The 27,529-nt window shown below is 40.2% G+C and overlaps 1 protein-coding gene across 1 annotated transcript in view; it reads right to left on the reverse strand.

The window, feature by feature from the left end:
• LOC141132194 (phospholipid-transporting ATPase IC-like) overlaps positions 1 to 27,529 on the reverse strand; it is a 151,614-nt gene that overhangs the window by 18,553 nt on the left and 105,532 nt on the right. The window contains exons 18-25 of the mRNA XM_073620313.1: positions 25,069 to 25,233; positions 22,597 to 22,708; positions 18,392 to 18,467; positions 16,964 to 17,090; positions 10,864 to 11,152; positions 9,484 to 9,707; positions 6,344 to 6,427; positions 1,810 to 2,055 (exon numbers count right to left, since the gene is read on the reverse strand). Of these exons, the coding sequence (XP_073476414.1) occupies positions 1,810 to 2,055; positions 6,344 to 6,427; positions 9,484 to 9,707; positions 10,864 to 11,152; positions 16,964 to 17,090; positions 18,392 to 18,467; positions 22,597 to 22,708; positions 25,069 to 25,233 (1,323 nt within the window). The remainder of the gene's footprint in view (positions 1 to 1,809; positions 2,056 to 6,343; positions 6,428 to 9,483; positions 9,708 to 10,863; positions 11,153 to 16,963; positions 17,091 to 18,391; positions 18,468 to 22,596; positions 22,709 to 25,068; positions 25,234 to 27,529) is intronic.

Consider the following 27,529-nt stretch of genomic DNA (forward strand, 5'->3'; position numbering starts at 1 on the left):
CAAAAACAGCATTATTTCAAAATGGTACTAATAACACACACAGTCTTTGATTTCAGAAATATGGTTACAGTTCGGATTCAAATGGAATTTGATGTAAAATTCAACGCAAATTTCAATTAGTGTATTTCCTCATAGTGTATTAACTTTATTAAGGTTGCATAGACACATATAAACAAAATAATAACGTAAAATCCTTACATTGGAAGCCGCTGTCGACCCAGAATCAAGCAGTGGCGTGACGTCAGCACTAGTGTCTCCTCCTTGACATGTTTCGTCCAATAGGGACCACTTGATAAAGTTAATAAAGTTACTACACTATGAGGATCACTTATTATTTATCATAGCCATACCCTGATGAGAAGTGTTACTGGATGATAGACACATATCCAATGCGTGCATGCTGCTGTAATGGCAGCCATCATTTCTGGTAAGTGTGCATTTCACTGGGACATGGTGGCTGACCTCGGAGCACTTTGTTGGATCTCCTATTTTCACTCCAAGAGGTGTTATTGATGTTTCTTTTTGCTTTTTTTTTTTTTATGTTTTTCTTTTTGCACCAGACTTTTCTACTAAAGGTTCATCCTTTTAATGGATTTTGTGCACAAGTCTTTCTTGGAGGACTTTATTTATGTATTTGGACTTGCTTTTCACTCTATACTGTTTGGTTTTTATTCAATAATTTTTTGGCGTTACACATTTGTTTACACATAACTAAAGGCAAAACTTTTTTTTGTTTTGGATAGAGTGGGGAGGGATTAGAAAACCTGTCAGTTTTTATTGCTGTCTGTGTCCCCATTAAGAAGATCCACCCTCTCTTGTCCTGTTTACCATTATCATTGAAAGTAAAAGAGAATCCCATATTTCGGGTTGTCCCCAGAAAAGTAATAGAGGGAAAATCTTCTAATTCCCTTAATTTGCAGGAATTTCCTCCAACTTCCTGTTTAGCTATGGGACAGGAAGTGAAGGGAAATCTTCGCAATAGAACACAGATGGCGAAAACAAATCTGTCAGGGGTTATAACCCTCCCTTACTCTATCCAAAATGAAAAAAAAAAGTTTTGCCTATAGTTTTACGTTAACATGTTTTTCAGATTTTTATTTCTGTCTAAGATTTTCTTTCAATTCCTGTCCCTGTGACACCCATACAAGGAATGGAGGGTGTGGATGTCACAGGTAGGCACAGACAGCAATAAAAATACTGTCAGGAGTTTTGATCCTTCTTCACTCTAGTAACTCTAGTTTACATATAATTAGCATAAGTACCTGAATCTGTCTTGATATTAGACTCCTATAGTCCCCTGTACAGCAGCACTTGGACTGTGAATGTGAGGGGCAGCTTTCACGTACTCACTGTTATTTGACTTCTATCATGTATATAATTTAATTTTGTATCATCATGGCTTGAAATCCATGCGTCCGGCGCCCTGCAAGGAGATTAGGGGCTGGGTGCATGGATTAGGGGGGCGGCGCCCCTAATGGCTGGGTCGCCACTGATGTGCACGTTCAAAAAATGAACATGCCAGAAGGAGGAGAGAGCAAGGTGACACCTTATCTGGGTAATGATGCCCCTTTTATGTCTGATCAGCATGCTGTGGGCAGGGAGGTGATCACTGCTGTATTCAATAACTCTAACGGGGAAAGTGGTGTCACAGCTGTTGTACGAGTTACAAAATTGCCAGGAAAAAAAATACAAATTCTCTTCCATGCCACCTTCATTGGGGGGTCTTGTCTAGGATCCCACTATGTCTTTGGTAAGAAAAGTTTTTCTTGGGCCCACTTATGTTCCTGCTCCATGCTAAAATAAACTTACCTGGAAATTTACAATGATAATAAGGGTAGTGGCAGTGGTGAAGGCAAATGTCTGATAGTCCGAGTTCACTTGTCCATCCTGTTTTACCATTTGCCAGAAAGCTCCATATGGGATAAAGAAGATGACAACAGATGTCACAGTGCCATGGAGCAGAGTTAGGAAGAACTTCCAGTAGTTGAACAGCTGACCTTTCTGTCCCGGAATGTAGAGGCATGGGCACTGCATGCTCACCTTGTCATTGACATCCTTAGGTACAGAGAGAAGATACAATAATATGTGTCTTAAACATTGGCAACACATGCAAGCCTAAAAACTGTTAATATGTTAAAGTGAAAATACAGTTATTTACAGTAACTTTGTTTACATTTTCTTTATCATGGTGAGGACTAAAAAATAGAAATTACATATATATATATTTTTTTTCTTTAGTCTGGTATTTTAAAATAGCAAAAAAATATTTTCTATCCTCATCTGTCTTTCTGCAAAAAAAAGGAATGTTTACAGAGCTCAGTAGCTCAAGCTGAAAATCAGACACAAAGGGATGACTGGCAGCAGTTACTTCTGATTATATAATCGACAGCTGTACTGTCCCATAATGGCCAAGGAGCATGTGGAGGAGAAAAGTGAAGCCTGCTTCAAACATCCAATCAGGTACAGAAATTACTCTTTTTTTAATAGGTGGAGTCTGATTCTTTTCTATACCCACTGTATTTCAATTGTGGTGGATATTTACATTATTAGACATGTGCACTGCCGAAAACTTTATTCGTTTTCGTTTCATTTGTTTTTTTTTTGTTTTTCTGTTTTTTCAGGTCATTTGTCATGATAAAAATTCGTAAATGTGAAAATGCATAAATTTAAAAATTCTAAAATCCGGAAAATTGTAAATTCCTAAATTTGTAAATTTGAAAATCCGAAAATCTGGAAATGCAGAAATTCTAAAATTTGGAAATTCGAAAATCCGTAAATAAGAAAGAAAATCCAAAAATTCGAAAAAACGAAAATACGAAAATTCGAAAGAATAGCTAACTAACTAATAATAACTAACTTTTAAATTCTAGGTATTAGAATTTCCTTTCAAATTTGGCTGTTAGTGAACGTAACGAATACGAATTTATCCGAAGTTACGAATTATCCAAAATAACGAATGCCGCATCTAAACAAATGAAACAGAACAAAATTAATAATAAATAATAATAATAATAATAAAAAGTTTATAATTATTATTATTGTTATTTATTATTATTAATTTGTTACGTTCCATTTGTTTAGATACGGCATTCATAATTTCAGATAATTCGTAACTTCAGATAAATTCTTATTCGTTACATTCACTAACAGCCAAATTTGAAAGGAAATTGCAATACCTATAATTTATTAGTTAGTAATAGTTAAGTTATTGTTAGTTAGTTATTATTTCAGATTTTTGAATTTTCGGGTTTTCAGATTTTCATTCTTATTTTCGGATTTTTGTTCTTTTGAATTTTAGTTCTAATTTTCGAATTTCTGATTTTCCAAATGTTCGAATTTTCGAATTTACGTATTTTCGAATTTACGAATCTACAAATTTACGAATTTTCGAATATTCGAATTTACAAATATTTGGAAACATTTGTTTTTGTTAATTCAGATATTTCCAAATTAACTAATTTGTCAAAATTTGTTAAAAAATGAATTAACAACGAAACGAATTGCACATTTCTAGACATTATCTTGAGTTTTAGGCTTAATCAAAGAGACATGAGGCCTGATATACTATTGATTGTGCACCAAACATTTGGTGCACAAAACACTGATTTGTGGAATGTTCCAAATTGCTGAAGTTAACAGATTTGAACAGGAAGATGCCACTACTGCGCCAATGTGGATGATAGTGCAAGACAGTCAAGATCATGATTAAAGTTTATGTGACATGTAATGTTCCACAGTCAGATGTGCCATGCAACGCTATGCATTCCTCTACAACTGCCAGTTTTTTGGGGCCAGAGATCCTGCGGAGAAAGCTTTAAAGCCTTTACAAGTGTTCCTTGAGTGTTTTCTCAAACGTGTTTTATAAGGGCTGATAGCATATTTACAAAAACTCAGCAGTTTTCTTTGAAAATCCATGTAATAAGCTACAAAACATCTGGAAAATGCTTATACAGCTTCAGTGTCAAGAACCACTCTATCTCTTCCTCTTTCTGTTGGGGTATCCCAAGGCTTTTTCCCTGGTCCACTTTATTTCACTCTTTGTATCTCTCTCCTTGGACCATTTGATAACCTCCTCACAAAACTGATCTTGTTATCAGGGCTGTTGATAAGGCAGTACGGCCATCCCTCCTCTACCAGGCCAAGGCACCATCAGTTCAAAAGGGGGGGGGGGCACCTGCCAAGCAGGAGGGCCAGCTGTACTGCATTGTGATTCTTGTGGATACCCCTGCAATGCTGCCAGCCTTCTCCCTTTGGCTACGCTGCAGGGGGGGATTGGTTCTAGTATCTGCCCCTTCCACCCACTGTTTGTGCCCCTGTGTGCCCCCCTCCCCCCCGCAACGCTGCTGGCTCCTTTCCTTTCCTGCCAGCATACAGGGATAGCTTCAGGATGGAGAGCAGGGGAAGGGTCTGGTAAATATGTAATTTACCAGCCACTTCCTTTTCTGAATTAACACAGTGAGTGATCAGTACTGATCGCTCCTTTGTCTTTTCATTACTGAAGCATAATAAACGGTGTTTACTTTGCTTCAGTTTGTGAATGAGTAGAAAGCCGCTCAGCACAGAACACTTCCCATTCATTAACTGTCCAGTGAAGCCGAGGCTGCAGAGAAAGAGACTGGGGAATCTCTGTCTTTAGTCCCTTACTCTGTCTAAAAAATGAGACATCAGAGGTCTGTTTAGACCCCTGATATTTCACCAAAGCTCCCCAACAGGCCAGTTACAAAAAAAAAAGTAAAAATAAATAAATAAATACATAAATAAATAAAAAAGAAAATCTGAAAAGTAATTTAAAAAAAAAAATACAGGCTCGTTCACATGTGCTTTTCTTTCTGAATTTTCAGCATTTGGATTGCACTTCAGAGAACATTTGACAGGTGGTTGCAGAGCAGCGCTATTCATCTGAAGGGGTCTTGTTCAACGAAGGTATGATTTATGCCATGGCTGCAAAGCACAGCATTGTGGCTGTGGCATTTTAGTGAAAATATAATTTGATATTTTTTTGGGGAGGGGTGCCCAGCCAGGTAGGCTGTACGAGCCCTGCTTTTTATATTTCCTCCTCCCCGATCCCCACTCTTGACTTTACCATTGAAATCTATTAGACATGTGCATTAACAAAAAATTAGTTAGTTATCGTTTCATTCGTTTTTTTGCTTTTTTCGGAAATTCGGAATTTCGAATTTCCGAATTCCGAATTTTCGCATTTCCGAATTCCGAATTTAGAGTTTTCAGATTTCTGAATTTCCAAATTTTCTGATTTCCGAATTTCCGAGTTTTCACATTTCCGAATTTTCGGATTTTCCAAAATATAAAAATTCAACAATCCGAAAATCTGAAAAAAAGAAAGAAAATTAGTAAAATTTGAAATAATAACTAACTATTAAATTCTAGGTATTGGAATTTCCTTTCAAATTTGGCTGTTAGTGAACGTAACGAGTACAAATTTATCTGAATTATCCGAAATAACGAATGCCGCATCTAAACAAATGAAATGGAACAAATTAATAATAAATAATAATAGTAAAAAGGTTTTATTATTATTATTGTTATTTATTATTATTAGATTGTTACATTCCATTCGTTTAGATACAGCATTCGTTATTTCAGATAATTCGTAACTCGTTACGTTCACTAACAGCCAAATTTGAAAGGAAATTCCAATACCTAGAATTTAATAATCATTATTAGTTAATTATTATTTTAAATTTTCGGGTTTTCAAATTTTCAGATTTTCATTCTTTTGAATTTTCCAATTTTCATTCTTATTCTTGGATTTTCACATTTCCAAATTTTAGAATTTTTAAATTTATGAAATTATGAATTTCACGAATTTATGAGTGTCTGAATTTTCAAATTTTCAAATTTCCAAATTTCCAAATTTTGAATTTCCGAAATTCCAAAATTTTGAATTTTTTGTAAATTCGTAATTTCGGAAATTCGAAATTCGGAAATTCGTCAATTCGGAAATTCGAAATTCGGAATTTTGGAAATTCAGAAATTCTAAATTCGGAATTTCGGAAATTCGGCATGGCTTATCCCGTGAGAAACAAAAGTGAACAAACAAGCTTTTCCAACCCGTCCAACACTTTTCCCAGTAGGAGCAGTCAGCAGGCTGTTGCCATTGCTGCCATTGACATAAGACTATTGTACCAGCGGTCAACTGGGTCATGTTCATCTTGTGTCTCTGGTCAGCTGAACACTGACATTTACCTGTAGCAGTAGTTTAGGCTGGTTTTACATTATGGGACATACATTTTCTGTTATGATCAGACTGTCCTCTACTGTGCTTATTAAAAACAGATAGTTTGCAGGGTGCTTGGCAAACTGAGTGGGTGGTATACCATACCTGATCCTGCAGGCCAACAATAATGACAGGAAGACTGGCATATAGAAGGTTGTAGAGAGTCATGAACTGGGTATCATACACAGTCTAGAAGTAGAAGACAAAGAATTAAACTTTGTTGCATAAAAACATGAAAAAGTCAATCAACGGGCCTCTTGAAACCAATCTATATATGTTCTACCATCCATCCCTATAACCTCTCGTTTACATTATATTGACCTTTTAAGACATGCAGACTGAATTTGATGTATACACCTTTTTTCTTATATACACTATATTACCAAAAGTATTGGGACACCTGCCTTTACACGCACATGAACTTTAATGGCATCCCAGTCTTAGTCTGTAGGGTTCAATATTGAGTTGGCCCACCCTTTGCAGCTATAACAGCTTCAACTCTTCTGGGAAGGCTGTCCACAAGGTTTAGGAGTGTGTCTATGGGAATGTTTAACCATTCTTCCAGAAGCAAAATTGTGAGGTCAGGCACTGATGTTGGATGAGAAGGCCTGGCTCGCAGTCTCCGTTCTAATTGATCCCAAAGGTGTTCTATCAGGTTGAGGTCAGGACTCTGTGCAGTCCAGTCAAGTTCCTCCACCCCAAAATGGCTCATCCGTGTCTTAATGGACCTTGCTAGTAACTCTGCGCTTCCTGGTGGTATTTTTGGTAAATTGGCTTCCGCTAGGTACTCCTGTATTTTAGCTTTTCTACTCTCTTCCTCCTGTCGTGTCTCTTTGTTTCTGATTGCATATAATGCGCTATAATATGTTTTGAAGGCCTTCGCAATATCAGTTGTTTTGTATTTCATTTCGTATCTTTTCTATATAATTTAAGTTTTTTTTTTTCCTTTGATATTTTTCTTAAATATTTCCCAGGATTGTTTTGATTGTAAAGCTTTTATTTTAATTTAATTAATTTTAATGCTGTCAATCTGCCCTGCATAGAGGGAGGAAGAGGCAGCTCTTGGGGCACAGCACTGAATTGAAATCATACTCAGTTAAGTATAAGGGGGGTAGGTGGGGAATCCTGTGGCACTGAAGTTTTTTTACCTTAATGCATACAATGCATTAACCACTTGCCGCCCGCCATACAGCAGAATGACGGCGGCAAAGTGTTTTCAATATCCTGACTGGGCGTCATATGATGTCCTCAGGTTATTGAGCTGCTGCACACCCCCGGGGGCGCGCATCGCGGCGATCGTTGTTGCGGGGTGCCACCCATCAGTTCCCGCCTACCAGTGCCCATCAGTGCCGCATATCAGTGCCCGTCAGTGCCCGCTCATTGGTGCCACCTCATCGCTGCCGCCTTATCAGTGCCTGTCAGTGCCACCTTATCAGTGCCCATCAGTGGAAGAGAAAACTTACTTATTTACAAAATTTTTAAACAAAAACAAAAGCAAAACTTTTATTTTTTTCAAAATTTTCGGTCTTTTTTTATTTGTTTCGCAAAAAATAAAAACCGCAGAGGTGATCAAATACCACCAAAAGAAAGCTCTATTTGTGGGAACAAAATGATAAAAATGTAGTTTGGGTACAGTGTTGTATGACCGCGCAATTGTCATTCAAACTGCGACAGTGCTGAAAGCTGAAAATTGGTCTGGGCAGGAAGGTGTATAAGTGCCCGGTATTGAAGTGGTTAAGGTAAAAAAACCTTATAGTGGTTGTAAACCTCAAACATGAAATATGAACAAAGCTGATCCCTGTATAGTGTGTACTTGTCTCAATTAAGAGCAGTAAGGTAATTTCTGTCTGCTGCTTTGTTCCTCTGCTATCAACATAAATCACTTCTAACAAGTTTCCTTGACACCAAGAGAAAAATGGTGACAGAGGAGGGATTTCCAGCTGATTGACAGCCTCAGCTTAACTCTCAGAGCTCTCCTCACAGGGCTCTGTAGAGTGTAACTTCAGCTCTCCATTCCCTTTTTTGTGAACTCTCAGGCAAGCTTTATAACTCAACACTTTCAACAGATGTAGGTAAGAGATGACTGCAGATAAACAGGTTCAACTTATGTAGAAGGATTTATTTTATCTCTGTGTATCACCCAGTCACTTCACTGGGTATACAGTATGTAAGGGTTTACAACCACTTTAACCACTTGCCCACCACGTTATAGCCGAATAGCGGCCGGTAAGTTCTGGGAGGCCATCATATAATGGCCTCCTGTGATCGCGCCTAATGCAGGGCACAGGCGGTGTGCTCTGTGATCACAGTGTCTGGAGGACACTGCTGATCACAAATTGAGGTAAAGAGCCAATCAGCGTCTCTTTACCACGTGATCAACTGTGTCCAAGCACAGCTGATGACGGATGTAAATAGAAGTCAGTTATTGGCACTCCTTTACTAATGCTGACAGCATTAGGAGAGGAGAAGAGAGACCGGCTTTTCTAAAAGGGACACATATACTGATAATCAGGGCATTGATTATCAGTGTCCTGATTATGAGTGCAGTCCCAACAGTGCCCACCAGTGCTGCCAATCAGTGCCTCCTCATTAGTGTTACCTATTAGTGCCCAACAGTGCTGCCTATGAGTGCCTATGAGCGCCCATCAGTGCCTTCTCATCAGTGTCCATCAGTGCAGCCTATCAGTGTCCATAAGAGCAGCTTCATCAGTGCACATCAGTGAAGGAGAAAAGTTATCTGTTTGCAAAATTTTATGAAAGCTTTTGTTTTTTTTCAAAATTATCAGTCTTTATTTTTTTATTTAGCAAACAATAAAAACCCAGTAGGACTTAAATACCACCCAAAGAAAGCTCTATTTGTGTGAAAAAAAATGTTTGTTTTGGTACAGTGTTGCATGACCGTGCAATTGTCATTCAAATTGCAACAGCACTGAAAGCTGAAAATTGGCCTGGGCAGGAAGAGGGTAGAAGTGCCCAGTAGGCAAGTGGTTGAGACTTTAGAACCACTTCAATGTTATCCAGGACATATAAGAAGAAGGTTACAAGTGTAACATTACATTTGCATAGACAGGCCCATTAATAAAATGCAACAACAAAGAGCAGGAATTCAGAGTGACAATCCTCAGATTAGAGCATTAGATTGCTCCTCCATGAACATTCACTGTATGTTTTTTTTTTTTTCTTGTTAATGACAATATTTCCATTTTCCATAATATACTATGAAATTTATCAATGATCCACAGTACCTGCCCTGAAAATCCACAGAAGAAGGCATAACAGAAGTGCACCAATGTGTAAGCAAAGTTCTTGTAGAAGAAATAACTGAGGAACTTGCACATACGGATGTAGGACCAGCGACCATGAACCAGGAGCAGCCTCTGTAGGTATCGGAACTGAGCAAAGGAGTAGTCACTGGACATCACCGCTTGCATACCTTCCTGTCCACTGATACCAACACCTATATGAGCAGCTAGGGCACAAGAATAAAAATCATTGCTTGATATCAGCTGAAGAATTGAGTGTAGAAATTATAGACATGTTCTCCTGACAAAACAATTTTGTTTTCTTGCATTGGATGAGGAGAGGAAAAGTTAGAAACCCCATTTGGATTTTATTGTTCTCTATGTCCCCATAAGTGAGATATTTATACGTATTGGCAGACATCACAACCAATAGGAAAAAAATAGCCAATTAGGAAATAAGGGACGATGTCAATGTATCCAGGCAGAATTACGTACATCAGGCTTGTGAAGGTGAAGTTGAGTTTTCACAGGCGCTATCGAGAGATTGCTAGAGAGCTGTGGCCCAAGAGGCGGAGCAATACAGAGCTTGCAACAGCCTGTATGCACAGGTACTGTTAGATGGAATACTGATGCCGCGCACACACGATCGGAATTTCCTGACAGAAAGTCCGATGGGAGCTTTTCAACGTATATTCCGACCGTGTGTAGGCCCCATCGGACTTTTTCCGTCGAAAATTCAGACGGACTTAGAAAGAGAACATGTTCTGTATTTTTCCGACGGAACAAATTACTATCGGAAAAAATGCTCGCCTGTATGCTGTTCCGACGCATGCTCTGAAGCAAGTACGAGACAGAAGCTATTGGGTACTGGCTATTGAACTTCCGTTTTCTAGTCCCGTCATACGTGTTGTACGTCACCGCAATCTGGACAGTCGGAATTTGGTGTGACCGTGTGTATGCAAGACAGCTTGAGCGGGATTCCGTCGGAACTCCGTCGGAAAAACCTTCAGAGTTTTTTCCGACGGCAAAACCGGTCGTGTGTACAGGGCATGAGAGGTATGACATAGGTCACTTTACAGTGTCTATAGCTCAAAGTTTTTTTTTTTTTAGTTTTAGATAGAATGGGCAAAGTTTAGTTTTAGTTATTGTCACTGCAGTAGTTAAACAAAAAAAGAATGAGGAGGAAGAACCAATTCTAAAAGTGTATGTCCAGATTCATTTTATTTTTCCTTGCGTTCTATAAAAAGGGCCAACATATGTCAGATCTTCCCAGTGTCCCTCTTCATCAGAGCTTTGTAATGTAATCTGGACGTACACTTTTCCTTATTCTTATCCATGAGTCAGTTTAATAGCAGGACTCCATTAGACAGTTTTTAATCTTACTCTTTATCATGCTGACGTCATTGGCACCATCTCCGATGGATAAGGTGACGGCCTTCTTGTACTTCTTTACCAAGTCTACCACCATGGCCTTCTGTTTGGGGGTCACTCTGCAGCAGATGACTGAACTGCACTCGCACGCCAGGTCCACAAAGTACTTCTGTCTCTCCTCCTTCAAAGCGGTTATTTTTATTTTCTCCTCCAGATCATTCTGCTTCTGCACAGTGCTTCTGGGAAATTTCAGTTTAAGGCGCCTTCTTTTTTTCTTTTTTTTTTCCAGGAGGATTTCATTCTGCATTAAATAGTTAATTATTAATATACATTATTTGTATAATAAAAAAAATAAGAATTATTATGTCCAGCCAAGTCAGGCCAGGAAGTGATTGGAAATCTCTCCAACAGGGACAAAGAGAAAAAACACATTTTTAATACAATGGGGAAGGTTAGAATATCTGGCTCTAGGGTTTATTTACTAAAGGAATGGGACATGTTCACTTTGTCAAGTGGTGTAAATGTTCACTTAATCACTTAATGAATTAAGTGAAGCTGTTTTCATTTCGATTGTGTATGAGCAAAAGTCCAATACTGAGGAACACCATGAGTGTTTAAAAGCCTTATTGATGGAAGTAGCTTGTAATCCAAGGATATTTTTTTTGTGTGTATATATACAGGCATATGCCACTTTTAAGTACACAATGGGGTTTATTTACTAAAGCTAGAAAGTGCAAAATTAGGCTCACTTCTGCATAGAAACCAATAAGTTTCTAACCCCAGCTTGTTCAATTAAGCTTTGGTAATAAAGCCTGGAAGCTCATTGGTTTCTATGCAGAAGTGAGCCTGATTTTGCACTTTCTAGCTTTAGTAAATAAACCCCATTGTGTACTTAAAAGTGGGGTATGCCTGTATAGATATAGATATATATCTATATATCTTTATATATAGATATAGATATATATATATATATATATATATAGAGAGAGAGAGAGAGAGAGAGAGAGAGAGAGAGAGAGAGAGAGAGAGAGAGAGAGATATCTATATATATTTAGATATATCTCTATATAGATATACACATACACACACATCTTGTGACAAAGCCTGGAAGTCTGGGTTATGAATGGGAGGTATTTGTTGCCCACTGTGGACTGGGGTGGATGCATGCTCTAGGAAAGCCTGGCGAAGAATATGGATCAGTCTCTCTTTAACAGGCTTGTTGTAAATTCCTCTGTTAGGCCTGGAGTCTGAGCTGCAGAAGAGTTTGTGTTAGTCCGCTGCCTGGCTGCCCCGGTCCACATACAGTTCCTTGAAAAAGTATTCCTACCCCTTGAAATGTTCCACATTTTGTCACGTTACAACCAAAAACGTAAAGTTATTTTATTGGGATTTTATGTGATAGACCAACACAAAGTAAAGTGGCACATAATTGTGAAGTGGAAGGAAAATGATAAATGGTTTTCAATTTTTTTTACAAATTAATATGTGAAAAGTGTGGCGTGCTTTTGTATTCAGCCCCCCCTGAGTCAATACTTTGTAGAACCACCTTTCGCTGCAATTACAGCTGCAAGTCTTTTTGGGGATGTCTCTACCAGCTTTGCACATCTAGAGAGTGACATTTTTGCTCATTCTACTTTGCAATATAGCTCAAGCTCTGTCAGATTGGATGGAGAGAATCTGTGAAGAGCAATTTTCAAGTCTTGCCACAGATTCTCAATTGGAATTAGGTCTGGACTTTGACTGGGCCATTCTAACACATGAATATGCTTTGATCTAAAGCATTCCATTGTAGCTTTGGTTGTATGTTTAGGGTCATTGTCCTGTTGAAAGGTGAACTTCCACCCCAGTCTCAAGTCTTTTGCAGACTCTAACAGATTTTCTTCTAAGATTGCCCTGTATTTGACTCCATCCATTTTCCCATCAACTTACCATCATTCACTAGCGTCCCTGTCCCTACTGAAGAAAAGCATCCCCACAACATAGCGTTTTGCTTTTAGGCCAATAAAGTTCAAATTTGGTCTCATCTGACCAGAGCACCTTCTTCCACATGTTTGCTGTGTCCCCCTCATGGCTTCTCGCAAACTGCAAACAGACTTCTTAAGGCTTTCTTTCAACAATGGCTTTCTTCTTACCACTCTTCCATAAAGACCAGATTTGTGAAGTGCACAACTAATAGTTGTCCTGTGGACAGATTCTCCCACCTGAGCTGTGGATCTCTGCAACTTCTCCAGAGTTACCATGGGCCTCTTGGCTGCTTCTCTGATTAATGCTCTCCTTGCCGGCCTGTCAGTTAGGTGGACACCCATGTCTTGGTAGGTTTACAGTTGTGCCGTACTCTTTCCAATTTGGGATGATGGATTGAACAGTGCACCGCGAGATGATATTCAACACTTCTGATATTATTTTATAACCTAACCCTGCTTTAAACGTCTCCACAACTTTATCCCTGACCTGTCTGGTGTGTTCCTTGGCCTTCCTGATGCTGTTTGTTCACTAAGGTTCCCTAACAAACCTCTGAGTGCTTCACAGAACAGCTGTATTTATACTGAGATTAAATTACACACAGATGGACTCTATTTACTAATTAGGTGACTTCTGAAGCCAATTGGTTCCACTAGAATTTTAGTTAGGGGTAACAGAGTAAAGAGGGGCTGAATACAAATGCATGACACACTTTTCAGATATTTATTTGTAAAAAAATTTGAAAACCATTTATCATTTTCCTTCCACTTCACAATTATGTGCCACTTTGTGTTGGTCTATCACATAAAATCCCAATAAAATACATTTACGATTTTAGTTGTAACATGACAAAATGTGGAAAATTTCAAGGGGTATGAATACATTTTCAAGGCACTATAAGTGAAGCTGTGTTCATTTAGATTGTGTATGAGCAAAAGTCCAATACTGAGATACATCATGAGTGTTTAAAAGACTTGCTGTTGGGACAGGGTTGTAATCCAGTGAATTTGTTTTTCTTTCTGTGTATATATACATCCTGTGACAAAGCCTGGAAGTCTGGGTGATGAATGGAAAGTATTTGTTACCCACTGTGGACTGGAGTGGATGTGGGCTTCAGGGAAGCCTGGTGATAAATATGGGTCAGTCTCTCTTTAAGAGGCTTGTCCTAGATCCCTCTGTTAGGCCTGGAGTCTGAGCTGAAGAAGAGTTTTCGTTAGTCCGCTGCCTGACTGCCCAGACCACATATCCACCTGCCAGGATGCTTAACTCTTTTTTTTTTTTTTTTATTCTTTATTTAATGTTTAAGGAATCAGACATTATAATAGAAAACACAATGGGAAGAATATATGACAACTCCATATGAGTAAGTAAGACCGGGCATTACAGAACACCACTAATAAGGCAGAGCATACACAAACCAAAGTAAGGCTAAGCAGCCCGTATAAATGTCGCTGATAATGACCGAGAGCTGGAAGCATTCATTAAATCAGCGTTAAATTCCAAGACCATATTTATAGTTTACATTTATTTAATAGATCTTACAGCAGATATAGTACAGAAAAGATTAGCCCGGGGGGGGGGGGGGGGGGCATAGAGAGTAAAAAAGAAAAGGGGGAGGGAGTGAGGAGAAAGGAGGGTCAAGGGATGGTAAGGGAAAGTGGGATGAATAAAAATGAACAGAAAAGAAGAATGTTCTTCCTCTCAGATAGGGCCACATATCAGGTTAAGGAGCTCAAACATTTGTCACAAGAGTATATCATGACTGAGAAGCAAGAGAGGCCTGATCTCTGTAAAAGAAGTAGGGAGTCCAAACTTTCCAGTAATTGTCTTCCCTTTCCTTCAAAATTATGGTGAGGTTCTCTTTTTCTGAATCTACTCAATCCTTGCCTTCCAGTGGGCTACGGTTGGGGGGCTTGAGCTTTTCCATAATGCCGGAATACAAGCCTTTGCAGTCGTTAGTAGATGTTTAAGTTGGGAATTCTTACATTTCTTATTAAATAAAGGAGTATCATTCAGAAAGTAAGGAGCTGGGTTCTTGTTAAGGGACACTCCTGTTAGGGCCTTGGTCGTATTTTCTACTTCATCCCAAAAGGCGATGCTTGACTCTTTAGGAAGGCTGGTGATGTGAGTTTGAAAACTTTGTGCACGAATCACTGACAGATAGTGGTTTTGCTGTACAAGAAACACTTGGAGGATTCACCTAGCAGTCTAAGATGAGTCCCTAGAAAGAGGCGCATGTTTTCTATGGACTGTTACTGCTGCCTTTTAAGATGGATGGAGGGTGTAGTCAAAGCCCTTGTCCAGGCTGGCTGCATAGCAGGAGGTCACCAGGGCATAGCTGTGAGCCACAGAGGATGCTAATCAATGCATAGCAGCCTAGCTGGTGGCCCAACAGAGAGGCAGAGAGGAGGACAACCAACACATAGAAGCCCAGCTGGGAAGTCAAAGGGGTGGACGTTACTTCCCTTATGCCAAAGCTGATGCAATAGTACACCAGGGCAGGGAGGAGTAACATTAGTGACACAGGTGATGTATAGGCTAACCATTTTCTCCAAAAGCTAAGTCCACATGACAGCTAGGTGTGACTATAGTGAAATGAGTGCAGTGGGTACATGCCTTGGCCTACTGCCCAGAAAAGTCACACTGGGCTCCGATGTAAGAACAAACTGGGATATCATGTAAGAAGTGGCTTCAGCTAGAGCTCATGCAGTTTCCCAGGTCACAGAATGGGTAACCATGGACCTTTTTCTGCTGGCCCTGCCACAAAATTTACAGTGGTCGGTCAGTCCGGCTAATCCCAAGAGAAGCTTGTGGTGAGTGTTGAAAACTACCTCACTACTGAATATTGGCTTCTGGTCTATTCAGACCCCTGGTGAAGTCCACTAGGGGCCCTCAGTAAAGTCATGTTCTCCTAGTTTATTTGACCAGCTTTGGAGAAGCAATTTCTCTGAGAAACACCTCAGCAAAAAAACTGAGCCAAATAAATATTCTGTATGTTTACCTATATTGGAATAGCATAAGAGATCACCCAAAAAAAACCCATCATGTCAAAAGTGAAAATGAGTTATGCACATTGCTTAAGATAAAACAGTTAAGAACCTCTGTGTATTACCCACAAACTGATAGGTTGGTGGAGCGGATTAACAAAACGCTCAAAAGTATGTTGCATAAGAAAACTGACAAAGATGGGCGGGTCTGTGAGGTCCCACAGTCTACTAAAGGGTTTTCTCCCTTTGAGCTCTTGTATGGTAGATTGCCTCATGGCCTACTGGATATTGAAAAAGAGATTTGGGAAAAAGAGGCCCTCCCACCACAGGAGTGCGAATGAACATGTCTCTTAAATGCGTAACCAAACTGCAACAGTCATGCCTGTGAATGTATGCAAAGCGCCTAGGTGGTTCAAACCAGGATTTACAAAACGTCGGCAAGGGTAAGAATCCTTTAACCTGGAGACAGGGTCTTGGTGTTGGTCCCGTCTATGGAAAGTAAACTTCTGGCTGGCTCAGTGGCAAAGCCCATTTGAAATCCTTGAACAAGTCAGGGAGGTAAACATATAAATAAATAAAGTATTACAGCCAGGGAATCATTCTTTTTTATGTATTATATTATGGATTTCTCCATTAGGAGTATATGTCTATCTGCTTTGAGATTGGTGATCATATTTTTGTGATCTGAGTCACACCAATCAGGAACCATTAGTGGGTCCCAGGATTTTTTGGTGATATTATATCTATTTGGGTTTGGGGATACAGGATTGTTTTTTTTTTTTTTCTGTTTTGTTATGTACTTTGTGGGGATGGCCAATTATAGCTATCTGGCTGTATGGATTTTGGTACTTAACAATAAACTTTTCCTATAAGTGTATGAATATATGGTGTTGTGGGATTTTCTTGGCTAGGGTATTTGTTTTTTTTTTAGTTCATATATTGATCTCCCTTTGCTGTACACCCAGTGGTTTGGGGTAGAGTGGAAAGTAGGGGTGATCAGAAGTGGAGAGCCTGATCCTTTGTCATAGATGTGGTAGTGCTGCAAGAAAAGAAACAAAAAAGGAAAAACAAACAAACCTTTTATAAATATGGAGAATATCAATTGCTATTGACAACTCCAACATGCTTTCCTCTAGAGATCTGTATGTACAAGGATGACTTACCAGCCAGGATCCTGTTATAATTAATGTACGTTTTTTGTTAGCCTGGGCATCGAGCTCGTTAAGTCTACGCAATTCAAGTGCATTCTCAGCATTCTTCTGACGGTCTATTCGTCTCTGTATCAAAGTGCTGGAGCAATAAACAAAATGGGGAAATTAACAATGAATACATTTGGATTTATTTATTAACAACAGTATGTATAATCACAGCGTCCCTTTACCACGTAACCAGCTGCATCCAATGACAGCTGATCACAGGTGTAAACACAAGGTGGTTATCCGTTTTCCTTTCCTCGCGCTGACAGCATAAGGAAGGGAGAAGAGAGCCAGAAACTGGCTTGTGTTAAAGGGACATCTACCCTGATTATTAGTGCAGAATCAAAAGTGCCCACTAGTGCTGCCAATCAGTGCCCACCAGTGCTGCCAATCAGTGCCTCCTCATCAGTGTCACTTATCAGTGCTGCCAACCTATCAGTGCCCATCAGTGGCACCTATCCGTGCAACCTTACAGTGTCGCCTCATCAGTGCCGCCTATCAGTGCCACCTCATCAGTGCCCATCAGTGCAGCCTATCAGTGCCCGTCAGTGCAGCCTCATCAGCGGACATCAGTGAAGGGGAAAAATTACCTGTTTGCAAAATTTTATAACAAACTATGAAACAAATTATTTTTTGTGCCCATCAGTGCCGCCTATCAGTGCAGCCTCATCAGTGCTGCCTCATAAGTGCACACCAGTGCCGCCTCATCAGTGCCGCCTATCAGTGCAGCCTGATCAGTGCCGCCTCATCAGTGCCCATCAGTGCAGCCTAACAGTGCCCATCAGTACAGCCTCATCAGCGAACATCAGTGAAGAAGAAAAATTATGTTGTTTACAAAATTTTATGATAAACTATAAAAAAAAATGTATTCAACATTTTCGATCTTTTTCGTTTGTTTAGCAAAAAAATTAAAAACCCAGTGGTGAGTAAATATCACTAAAAGAAAGCTCTATTTGTGTGAAAAAAAATTAAAAAATTTCATTTAAAATGTGACAGCGCTGACAGCTGAAAATTGGCCTGGGTGGGAAGGGGGTAAAAGTACCTGGTAGGCAAGTGGTTAAACGCTAGTTCCCTACAACAGAAGAGGCATACACTCTGGCTCCGGCTCTCTGGCGGTTTGTGTCTCCTACCATCTCTTCATTCCCCTCTGACTTCTATTTCACTACAGGACCCAGCAGTAAGGGTTGTAGGTTGGAATAACAAGGAGGGGGACCTGGGATATCCAACACCACTGGAATTTTTGCATGCTGAGAGACTGATGGAGGCTGCAGCACTGGAACAAAGTGATGGTAGGGGACATGGGCCACTGGAGAGGTGAATATAACAGGGAACTGTCATAATTATTTTGTTTAGGTGATTGACAGGGTTGCTTTCAGTAATGTAATGTGTACTTACTTGACTTCCTCTCCATAGGTTACAACAGATTCATCTGTTATAAGCTTACAGGCTAGGCCAATGTTTTCTGCTGTTTCTGAAATAAATAATAGTTTCAATTTCCTATTAGACTTGATTCACAAAGAACAATCTGGGGTGTTTAATAGGTTATCATTAGTATCTGTAACTGTTAGGCAATGTTTCATGTGATGACTATTAAAGGGAAAGTCCAGCGTATTGAAGGGAGAATGGTTCTTAAGACCATTCCTTGACACCACAAAGCTACTTTCTTGTTATTTCTTGCCTCGACTATTTCAACTCTCTCTATGTTGGCCTACCTCTACACAGGTTATCCTCCCTTCAGTCTATCATGAATACTACTTTCAGGGTCATTCAGCTTATCAAACACTCAACCATTGCCATCCCTCTCTACCAACCCCCCCCCCCCCCAAATTCCACTCTATCAACATATAGCTGCATAGTTGATAAGGGTGAATAAAGACACCAGTCCATCCAGTTGAACCTGAGTTTGTGTGTGTGTGTGTGTGTGTGACTACCATTTTCCTTATCCCTGTACATTTTGTTCTCTAAGAAACAAATCTAAAAGTTAGAACTTATCTACACTCCAGGCTGACACCACCAGCTGTGAAAGGGAGTTCCACCTTCTTACCACTCTAACAGTAAGAAACCCTTACGCAGTTTAGGATTGAACCACTTCTTGTCCAACTTCATTGTGTGACCAATGTCTTTTTTAGAGACCTAAGATTAAAAAGCTTCCTCCTGATGCTAGGGTCACCATTAAAGGATTTGTATATTGTGATCATATCCCCTCTTAAGCGTCTCTTCTCCAGGGAGAATACGTTTTTAGTCAGTAGTCATTCCTCATAACTGAGGTCCTCCAGCCCCCTTTTTAGCTTTATTGTCCTTCTCTGGACTCTCTCCAGTTCAAGCACATCCTTCCTGAGGATCGGTGACCAGAATTGGATAGTATATTCAAGATGTGGCCGAGCCAGTATTGTAAAATGGTACAAAATATTAACAACAACATTCAAAGCCATCCAGAAACCCTGCTCTGAGCTATATCACCAACCTCCTCAAAAATATCAACCAAATCGTCCACTCTGCTCATCCAAAGACCCCCTGCTGCCTAGTACCCTCCTCATCTCTCCCCATGCTCACCTCTATGATTTCTCCAGAGCCTTTCCCATCCTCTGGATCACCCTACCCCAATCTGTCCGACTATCCCCTACTCTGTTTGCTCTTAGGCGATCTCCAAAAACTCATCTCTTTAGGCAAACCTATCCCAGCTCTTCTTAACAACTGAACCTTTATATTCTCTATCAGGTCATTCCCTCACAGCAAAGCATTGTGCAAACTGTTGGGGCTATAAAAATCATGTAAAATAATACTATAACTTGTCATGCAACCATTTAGGTATAACCTTGTGAGTTGACACACTACTAACCTCAATAAAAACTAAAAACAAAGACTAAATAAATAAAAATAAAAATAAAATAAAAAATAAAAATAAAATTAAAAATAAAATAAAAATACAAGTAAACAAAAATAAAAATAAATAGCTACCAACACTATCCACATTTCCCAAATGTGACAATACAAACTGATATACCAAATGTGCAGCGTTCAACATAAATAAAAGAAATAACAAAAAATGAATATCAAACGAATAACTCATGCATATATCCTATAATGTGAAAAAAACATAAAATATAATATATAATTAAAGTGCACATGCTTCGTGTGATACACACAAATCCTCAATAATATAAAAAGTCCAATATACAAACATAAACATAGAGCAAAAAATAAAATCTTAATGCAATGTCCAAAAAATATATATATAGGGAAAATGCGCATGCTCCGTGTATTACACACAACAAAATCTTTAGTATTGCAACAGTCCAAACATAATAATCCGTGATGGTGATGTCTTCATGCAGGTGTGCACACAGCCCCCACCAGGTGTACCCTCACCTTAAGGGCTTTTAAAAAAAACCTGTGATAAATAATATTATCAGCTTGGGAAGATCCTCCTATGGTTCCTCTTTCGTGTAGTGGTTAGTTATGGCTTAAATGCTGCTACAAAGATCACTCCTTCCTCCTGATCACAAGCCAATTTCCTCCTATATCTCCTCATATATCAGGCCAGGATCTGGGGGCCCCCTTGTTAAAGGGGGCTTCCAGATTCCGATAAGCCCCCCTGCCCGCAGACCCCAACAACCAATTGCCAGGGTTGTCGGGAAGAGGCCCTTGTCCTCATCAACAAGGTGCTTTGGGGTGGGGGTGCAAAGCACCAAAGCACCCACCCTCCATGTTGAGGGCATGCAGCCTGGTATGGTTCGGCAGGGGGGGGGGCGCTTGCTCGTCCCCACTCCCTTTCCTGACCTGCTGGGATGTGTGCTCAGATAAGGGTCTGGTATGGATCTGGGGGGGACTCCCATGCCGTTTTTTTGTTTAAGCGTGGGGGTTCCCCTAAAAATCCATACCAGACCGAAGGGCCTGGTATGCTCTTGGAGGGGGAACCCATGCCGTTTTTTTTAACATTTTGCGTGGAGTTCCCCCTAAAGATTCATACCAGACACCAGTGCCTGGTATTGTCGGGGATCAAAGTTGGATCACTGTTCACTGAAGTCGGACGCATGTCAGACTTCAAGTCGCAGGGCAAAGTTGGATCCAAAGTGGTACAACTGTCGTGTTGTGTCTTACCCGTGTGAACCTGGCCTCAAACCTCACCATCATGGGCAAGACCAAAGAGCTGTCAAAGAACGTCAGGGACAAGATTGTAGACCTGCACAAGGCTGGAATGGGCTACAAGACCATCAGGAAGAAGCTTGGTGAGGAGACAACTGTTGGAGCTTTTATTTGCAAATGGAAGGAATACAAAATAGCCATCAATCGCCCTCAGTCTGGAGCTCCATGCAACATTTCGCCTCATGGGGTAAGGATGATCATGAGAAAAGTGAGGGATCATCCCAGAACTACATAGGAGGAGCTTGTGAATGATCTCAAGGCAGTTGAAACCACAGTCACCAAACAAACCATTGGTAACACAATACGCAGCCATGGATTGAAATCCTGCAGCGTTCTCAAGGTCTCCCTCCTCAAGAAGACACATGTACAGGCCCATCTGAAGTTTGCCAATGAACATCTAAATGATTTAGAGAAGGATTGGGAGAAAGTGCTGTGGTCAGATGAGACCAAAATTGAGCTCTTGCCGTGTTTGGAGGAAGAAAAATGCTGATTATGACCCTAAGAACACCATCCCTACAGTTAAGCACGGAGGTGGACAAATGATGCTTTGGGCAGTTTCTCTGCCAAAGGTACAGGCCGACTTTGCCGCATTGAGGGGTCAATGGACAGGGTCATGTATTGTAAAATCTTCCCTCAGCCAGAACACTGAAAATGGGTCCTGGATGGGTGTTCCAGCATGACAATGACCCAAAACATATCACCAAGGCAACAAAGGAGTGGCTCAAGAAGAAGCACGTTAAGGTCATGGAGTGGCCCAGGTCATGGAGGTCTCCAGACATTAACCCTATAGAAAATGTATGGTGGGAACTGAAACTTCGAGTTGCCAAGCGACAGCCAAGAAACCTTAAGGATTTAGAGAAGATCTGTAAAGAAGAGTAGACTAAAATCCCTCATGAGATGTGTGCAAACTTGGTAACCAACTACAAAAAACGTCTTACCTCTGTGCTTGCCAGCAAGGGTTTCTCCACCAAGTACTAAGTCATGTTTTGCTTGGGGATCAAATACTTATTTTACTCACTGAACTGCAACTTCATTTATAACATTTGTATCATGTATTTTTCTGAATTTTTGGCTGATATTCTGTCTCTATCATTTAAAATACACCTATGATAAAAATGATAGAACCTTTGTTTCTTTGTAAGTGGGCAAACTTCCAAAATCTGCAGGGGATCAAATAATTTTTTTCACCACTGTAGAGGCCATTGGGTTAATTAACTAAAACTGGAGAGTGAAAAATCTGTTGCAGCTTCTAACTTTAGCTTGTTCAATTAAGCTTTGACAATAAATCCTGGAAGCTGATTGGTTTCTATGCAGAGCTGCATCAGATTTTGTACTCTCCAGTTTTAGTAAATCAATCACCATGAGTTTGGCATTCCAGTAAAGGATGGCATCTCCCTAGGAATAAATAGAAGTTTTAGTCTTGCTTTATTTGAGAACTATACAGCCCAGTTTACCTTTCTTGTCTCCGGTTAGAACCCAGATCTTTATATCTGCTTTTGCCAAAGTGTAGATAGTCTCTGGCACTCCGTCCTGTAACTTGTCTTCGATTGCTGTGGCTCCCAGTAACTAAAAAAGTAAAATAAAAAGTACATTCAAAATGGAAAACCCAGCATGTTTCCCATCTAAACACCAAAACTAAATTGAAGAAATAGTCTGAGGTCTTGCTTTGGTTAACGTGTTTCTCTTTCCGGTAGCATCCGGCCATACTTGACAAAGTTGTCAACTAACCATGTTTGGACCCAACTGTGTCCACCAAGGTCACATGCTACTGGGTCAGTGGCGGCCTGTCCATAAGGGTCGCAGGGGCGCTGCCCCCCTAATCCATGCGCCCGACCCCTAATCTACATGCAGGGCGCTGGACACATGGATTTCAATGTTTTTTTTTTTTTAAGCACGTGATTAGAGCCTGAGGCTTTAATAGGCTTCAAAAAAGGGTGGGCTCGGGATGCAGAACACTGCACGCTGAGCCCACCCAGTTGTGTGACAATAATGAATTAATATTGGCTATTGCCTTCCTGATTCCCCTCATAAGAATAGAGCAATACCAATCATTTCCAATTCTGGAAGTGTTCAGTATCACATGTAGAGATCTTCCAAGATGTTGGAGAGATTCCTTTACAAGGGTTTGCCAGTTGTTCTCTTTCTCTGTGTGTTATGGAGATTGAACATTTTAGTGGAGTGGGAGTGAAGATCACAGACTACAGCCAAGTGACAGTAGATATTTAATATATTATTACTATTTATTTTACAATCTTTATTTTATAAATAAATATATTTTACAGTACACCCATAACACTGGTTGAATGAAAGGTTGTGGAATTTTTGCAGAGAAAGCTCAGCACAAATGCTTTCCTTTAGACTGTCTCTCTCTAATTGAATCTGTAATGATGCAGGGGCGGAACCACAGTGCACAGCAGGGGCTTCTGAAACATACAGAAGTGTCAAGGCAAGAATATTCTGCTGGGGGCCATTAGCTCGGCAAAAAGGTGAAAATTGGAGAAATCGGTGGAAGAACAGGTGTTTATTAAAGTGATTGTAAACGATCACCTTGCAAAACAAGCCATTAACATTTAAAATAGAAATTAAAGGCAAAACATTTTTGTATAGATATAAAAAAAAAAATTATAAATACTTATTTTCCCCTTTCTTATAAGTGAGTACCTTCCCTCTTTTTTCAGCTCCATAAGAGCTGGTGGGAGGAGAAACAGCAGCACACCAAGCTTCTCAGTGACAGACTGTGTCTGGACAAGTCTGATCATTGGAGGAGAGCAGGCTGAGTTCCCAGAATAGCTAGAGAACTGACCATGCTGTGTTCTCCTGCTTAGTGTGATCAGTTTTTAACAGGAAAGCAGACTGACTAGCAGGAACACCATGGATTTCACACAAAGAGAACAGGATATTTTCTCATACAAGTACATGGTACAGCAGGCACCTATCAGGAATTTGAAGCGTTGGGGTAACAAACACTTTAAGTCTCATAGCACAGAGAGTCCCCTTAAAAAATCCTATCAACTATGGGCACAATGGCTAGCTTCACCTACACTTGTCCCCTACAGATACATTAAATATACTATTGCAGTAAAATAACAGGGGCTTAATCCCCACTAGTACCCCCAGGCCCACAAGCCTACACACAAAAATGAATGTATACTATCACTTTGGCCTATACCAGTGGTCTCCAAACTGTGGCCCTGATGTGGCCCTTTGCTTGTCTTTATCCAGCCCATGTGGCACTATTCCTTCTAGTGACATGAGCAAAAAGGACATCATTTTTGTCACTGACACAAACAATAGGGCACTATTTTGCCCACTAATACCAATGATGAGGCATTATTCTTCCCACTAAAGATGCGGCATTGTTTATTTCCGATGACACCAGGACATTTTCAACTCCCAATGGCCAAAGTCTGGCCCCCTAAAGCCTGAAGGACTGTAAATTGGCCCTTTACTTAGAAAGTTTGGAGACCCCTGGCCCGAGACTATAGTGAGATTGGGATAGTGTCCAACTGTTGCAGTTACAATACATAACAATAGGATCATTAAAAAGTCTATGTCAAAATAGATAGTGACATAATTAATGGTTGTAGTACTGAGACAATCTTTTTTATCATGGCCATTGGTAATACCTATATGTCGAATGCCTATTATGTTATTAAGGTGATAAAGAAAGATGTTTGCAGAATTTAAACAGGTAGCGGTTCTAACCCTTCCCATTCTATCTAAAAGTATAAAAAAAGTTTTGGTTGTGTTTAATTGGATTCACATTGGCAAGACTCTCTCTTCTGCAACTGTTTTTGTATGATAGAATATACAATATGGCGGCATATGCAGTGTATGTTGAATATGAATGGTGGATAGTTTGTGCAGGCAACTTGACAGGTTGTATTTAATATTAATAATTGTGTACAAAGGATTGTGTCACATACCACAAGGTCATTTTCAATCTCTTCATATACTTTATCCAAAGCTTCATCACGATTGTTGATTGCCACACTGGCTGCCTTATACCTCTTGCTCCATATGTCAAACTCTTCCTCGCTGATGTCCTTGTAGCACAGGCACAGGGTCCTAAGAGTCTCTTCGGCAAACGCCTGATGAGGAACACAGAGAATGCTTAAAGCTGAAGATTAATCTGCTTATATTTTGCCTTACCTAGTTCTTCCTTTCCACACTCCTCCACACAATATTCTTGTAACAGTCTAAATTCTACATAGGACAGTGGTGGTCAACCTTCTTGACATAGGAGCCTTAAATCACCCAACTATAATTATATAAACTATAACTATAATCACCTGACTATATTACCAAAAATATTGGGACCTCTGCCTTTACACGCACATGAACTTTAATGGCATTCCAATCTTAGTCCGTAGGGTTCAATATTGTCTTGGCCCATCTTTTGCAGCTATAACAGCTTCAACTATTCTGGGTAGGATCTCCACAAGGTTTAGGAGTGTGTCTATGGGAATGTTTGACCATTCTTCCAGAAGTGCATTTGTGAGGTCAGGCACTGATGTGGGCGAGAAGGCCTGGCTCGCAGTCTCCACTCTAATTCATCCCAAAGGTGTTCAATTAGGTTGAGGTCAGGACTCTGTGTAGGTCAGTCAAGTTTCTTCACCCCAAACTTGCTCATCTATGTCTTTATGGACCTTGCTTTGTGCACTGGGCCAAAACATTTGGTGGAGGGGGATTATGGTGTGGGATTGTTTTTCAGGGGTTGGGCTTCTCCCCCTAGTTCCGGTGAAGGGAACTCTTAAGGCAACAGCATACCAAGACATTTTTGTGGGAACAGTTTGGGGATGGCCCCTTCCTGTTCCAACATTACTGCGTACCAGTGCATAAAACAAGTTCCATAAGGACATGGATGAGCGAGTTTTGGGTGGAGGAATTTGACTGGCCTGCACAGAATCCTGATCGAAACCAGATATTTAATTTTAAAACTCTCTGACTACACAGACAACTAGGAAAAGCTTCTGTATTTCTATTTGTGGAGTGAAATGGTGGAACAGTTTCAATGTGGAGCTCAAAAAATGTCTAAGCATACACCAGTTTAAAAGAAGAAATAAAGAAATGTTTTTTTCAAGGTATAAGAAGGAAGGTGTTTAAACTTGAAATTGTCTGTTTATTGTTTGTTTATTAATATTGTTATTGAATAATTTCTTTTTTGTATAATTGTGAAGGGGTGGGATTTGAGTTTGTACTTCTTCCTACTCCTTTTCGGATATGTAAACGAAATTATTGTTTATAGTTCTTTTTTCGTCTTCTCTTTTAACTTGTTTTGTGATTGTCTACTACTACTATTATTATTATTATACAGGATTTATATAGCATTAACAGTTTACGCAGGGCTTTACAATATAAAAGGGAGACAATACAGTTATAATACAATAAGATACAGGAGGATTAAGAGGGCCCTGCTCAGAAGAGCTTACAATCTAATAGGGTGGGGCAGGTGGTACAAAAGGTTGTAACTGTGGGGAATGAGCTGATGGAAGTGGTAAAAGATTAGTTGGAGACGTGATAGGCTTTCCTGAAGAGATGAGTTTTCAAGGATTGCCTGAAGGTAGCAAGAGTAGGGGATAGCCGGACAGGTGGAGGTAGTGAGTTCCAGAGGATGGGAGAGGCTCTGGAGAAATCCTGGAGACGAGCATGGGAGGAGGAGACGAGGAGGTCTTGAGAAGAGCGGAGAGGATGATTTGGATGATATTTCCTCGGGGCAGAGTTGTGAATGGCTTTGTATGTTGTGGTTAGTATTTTGAATTTAATTCGCTGGGTGATTGGGAGCCAGTGTAGGGATTGAAGTAGAGGGTTGGCAGACACTGAGCTGTTGGTAAGGTATATAAGTCTGGCAGCAGCATTCATAATAGACTGAAGAGGGGAGGAGCCTGTGGAGAGGCAGGCCAATGAGAAGGGAGCTGCAATAGTCAAGGTGAGAGTTAACAAGGGAGTGAATGAGGAGCTTGGTGGTTTCATTTGTTAAAAAGGGGCGAATTTTAGAGATGTTACGGAGGTGAATTCTACAAACGTTTGACAACGATTGGACTTGGGGCTGAAATGACAGGTCTGAGTCTAGGATTACACCTGGTACCCTGGCGTGAGGGGAGGGACTGATAGTTGCAATGTTGATTTTGATGGAAAAGTCATGGAGGGGGGCACGAGTGGGGGGGGGAATATTAATAGCTCAGTTTTAGAGAGATTTAGTTTAAGGAAGTGGTGTGACATCCATGCTGATATGTCAGTTAGTAAGTTAGTAATGCGAGAGGAGACTGAAGGAGTGAGGTGAGGAGTAGACAGATAGATTTGGGTGTTGTCAGCGTATAAGTGGGATTGGAAGCCGTGGGCGGTTATCAAGTGACCAAGGGAGGAGGTGTAGATAAAGAAGAGAAG

This window comes from Aquarana catesbeiana, linkage group LG01 (assembly GCF_042186555.1).
Source record: "Aquarana catesbeiana isolate 2022-GZ linkage group LG01, ASM4218655v1, whole genome shotgun sequence".
NCBI lineage: Eukaryota > Metazoa > Chordata > Amphibia > Anura > Ranidae > Aquarana > Aquarana catesbeiana.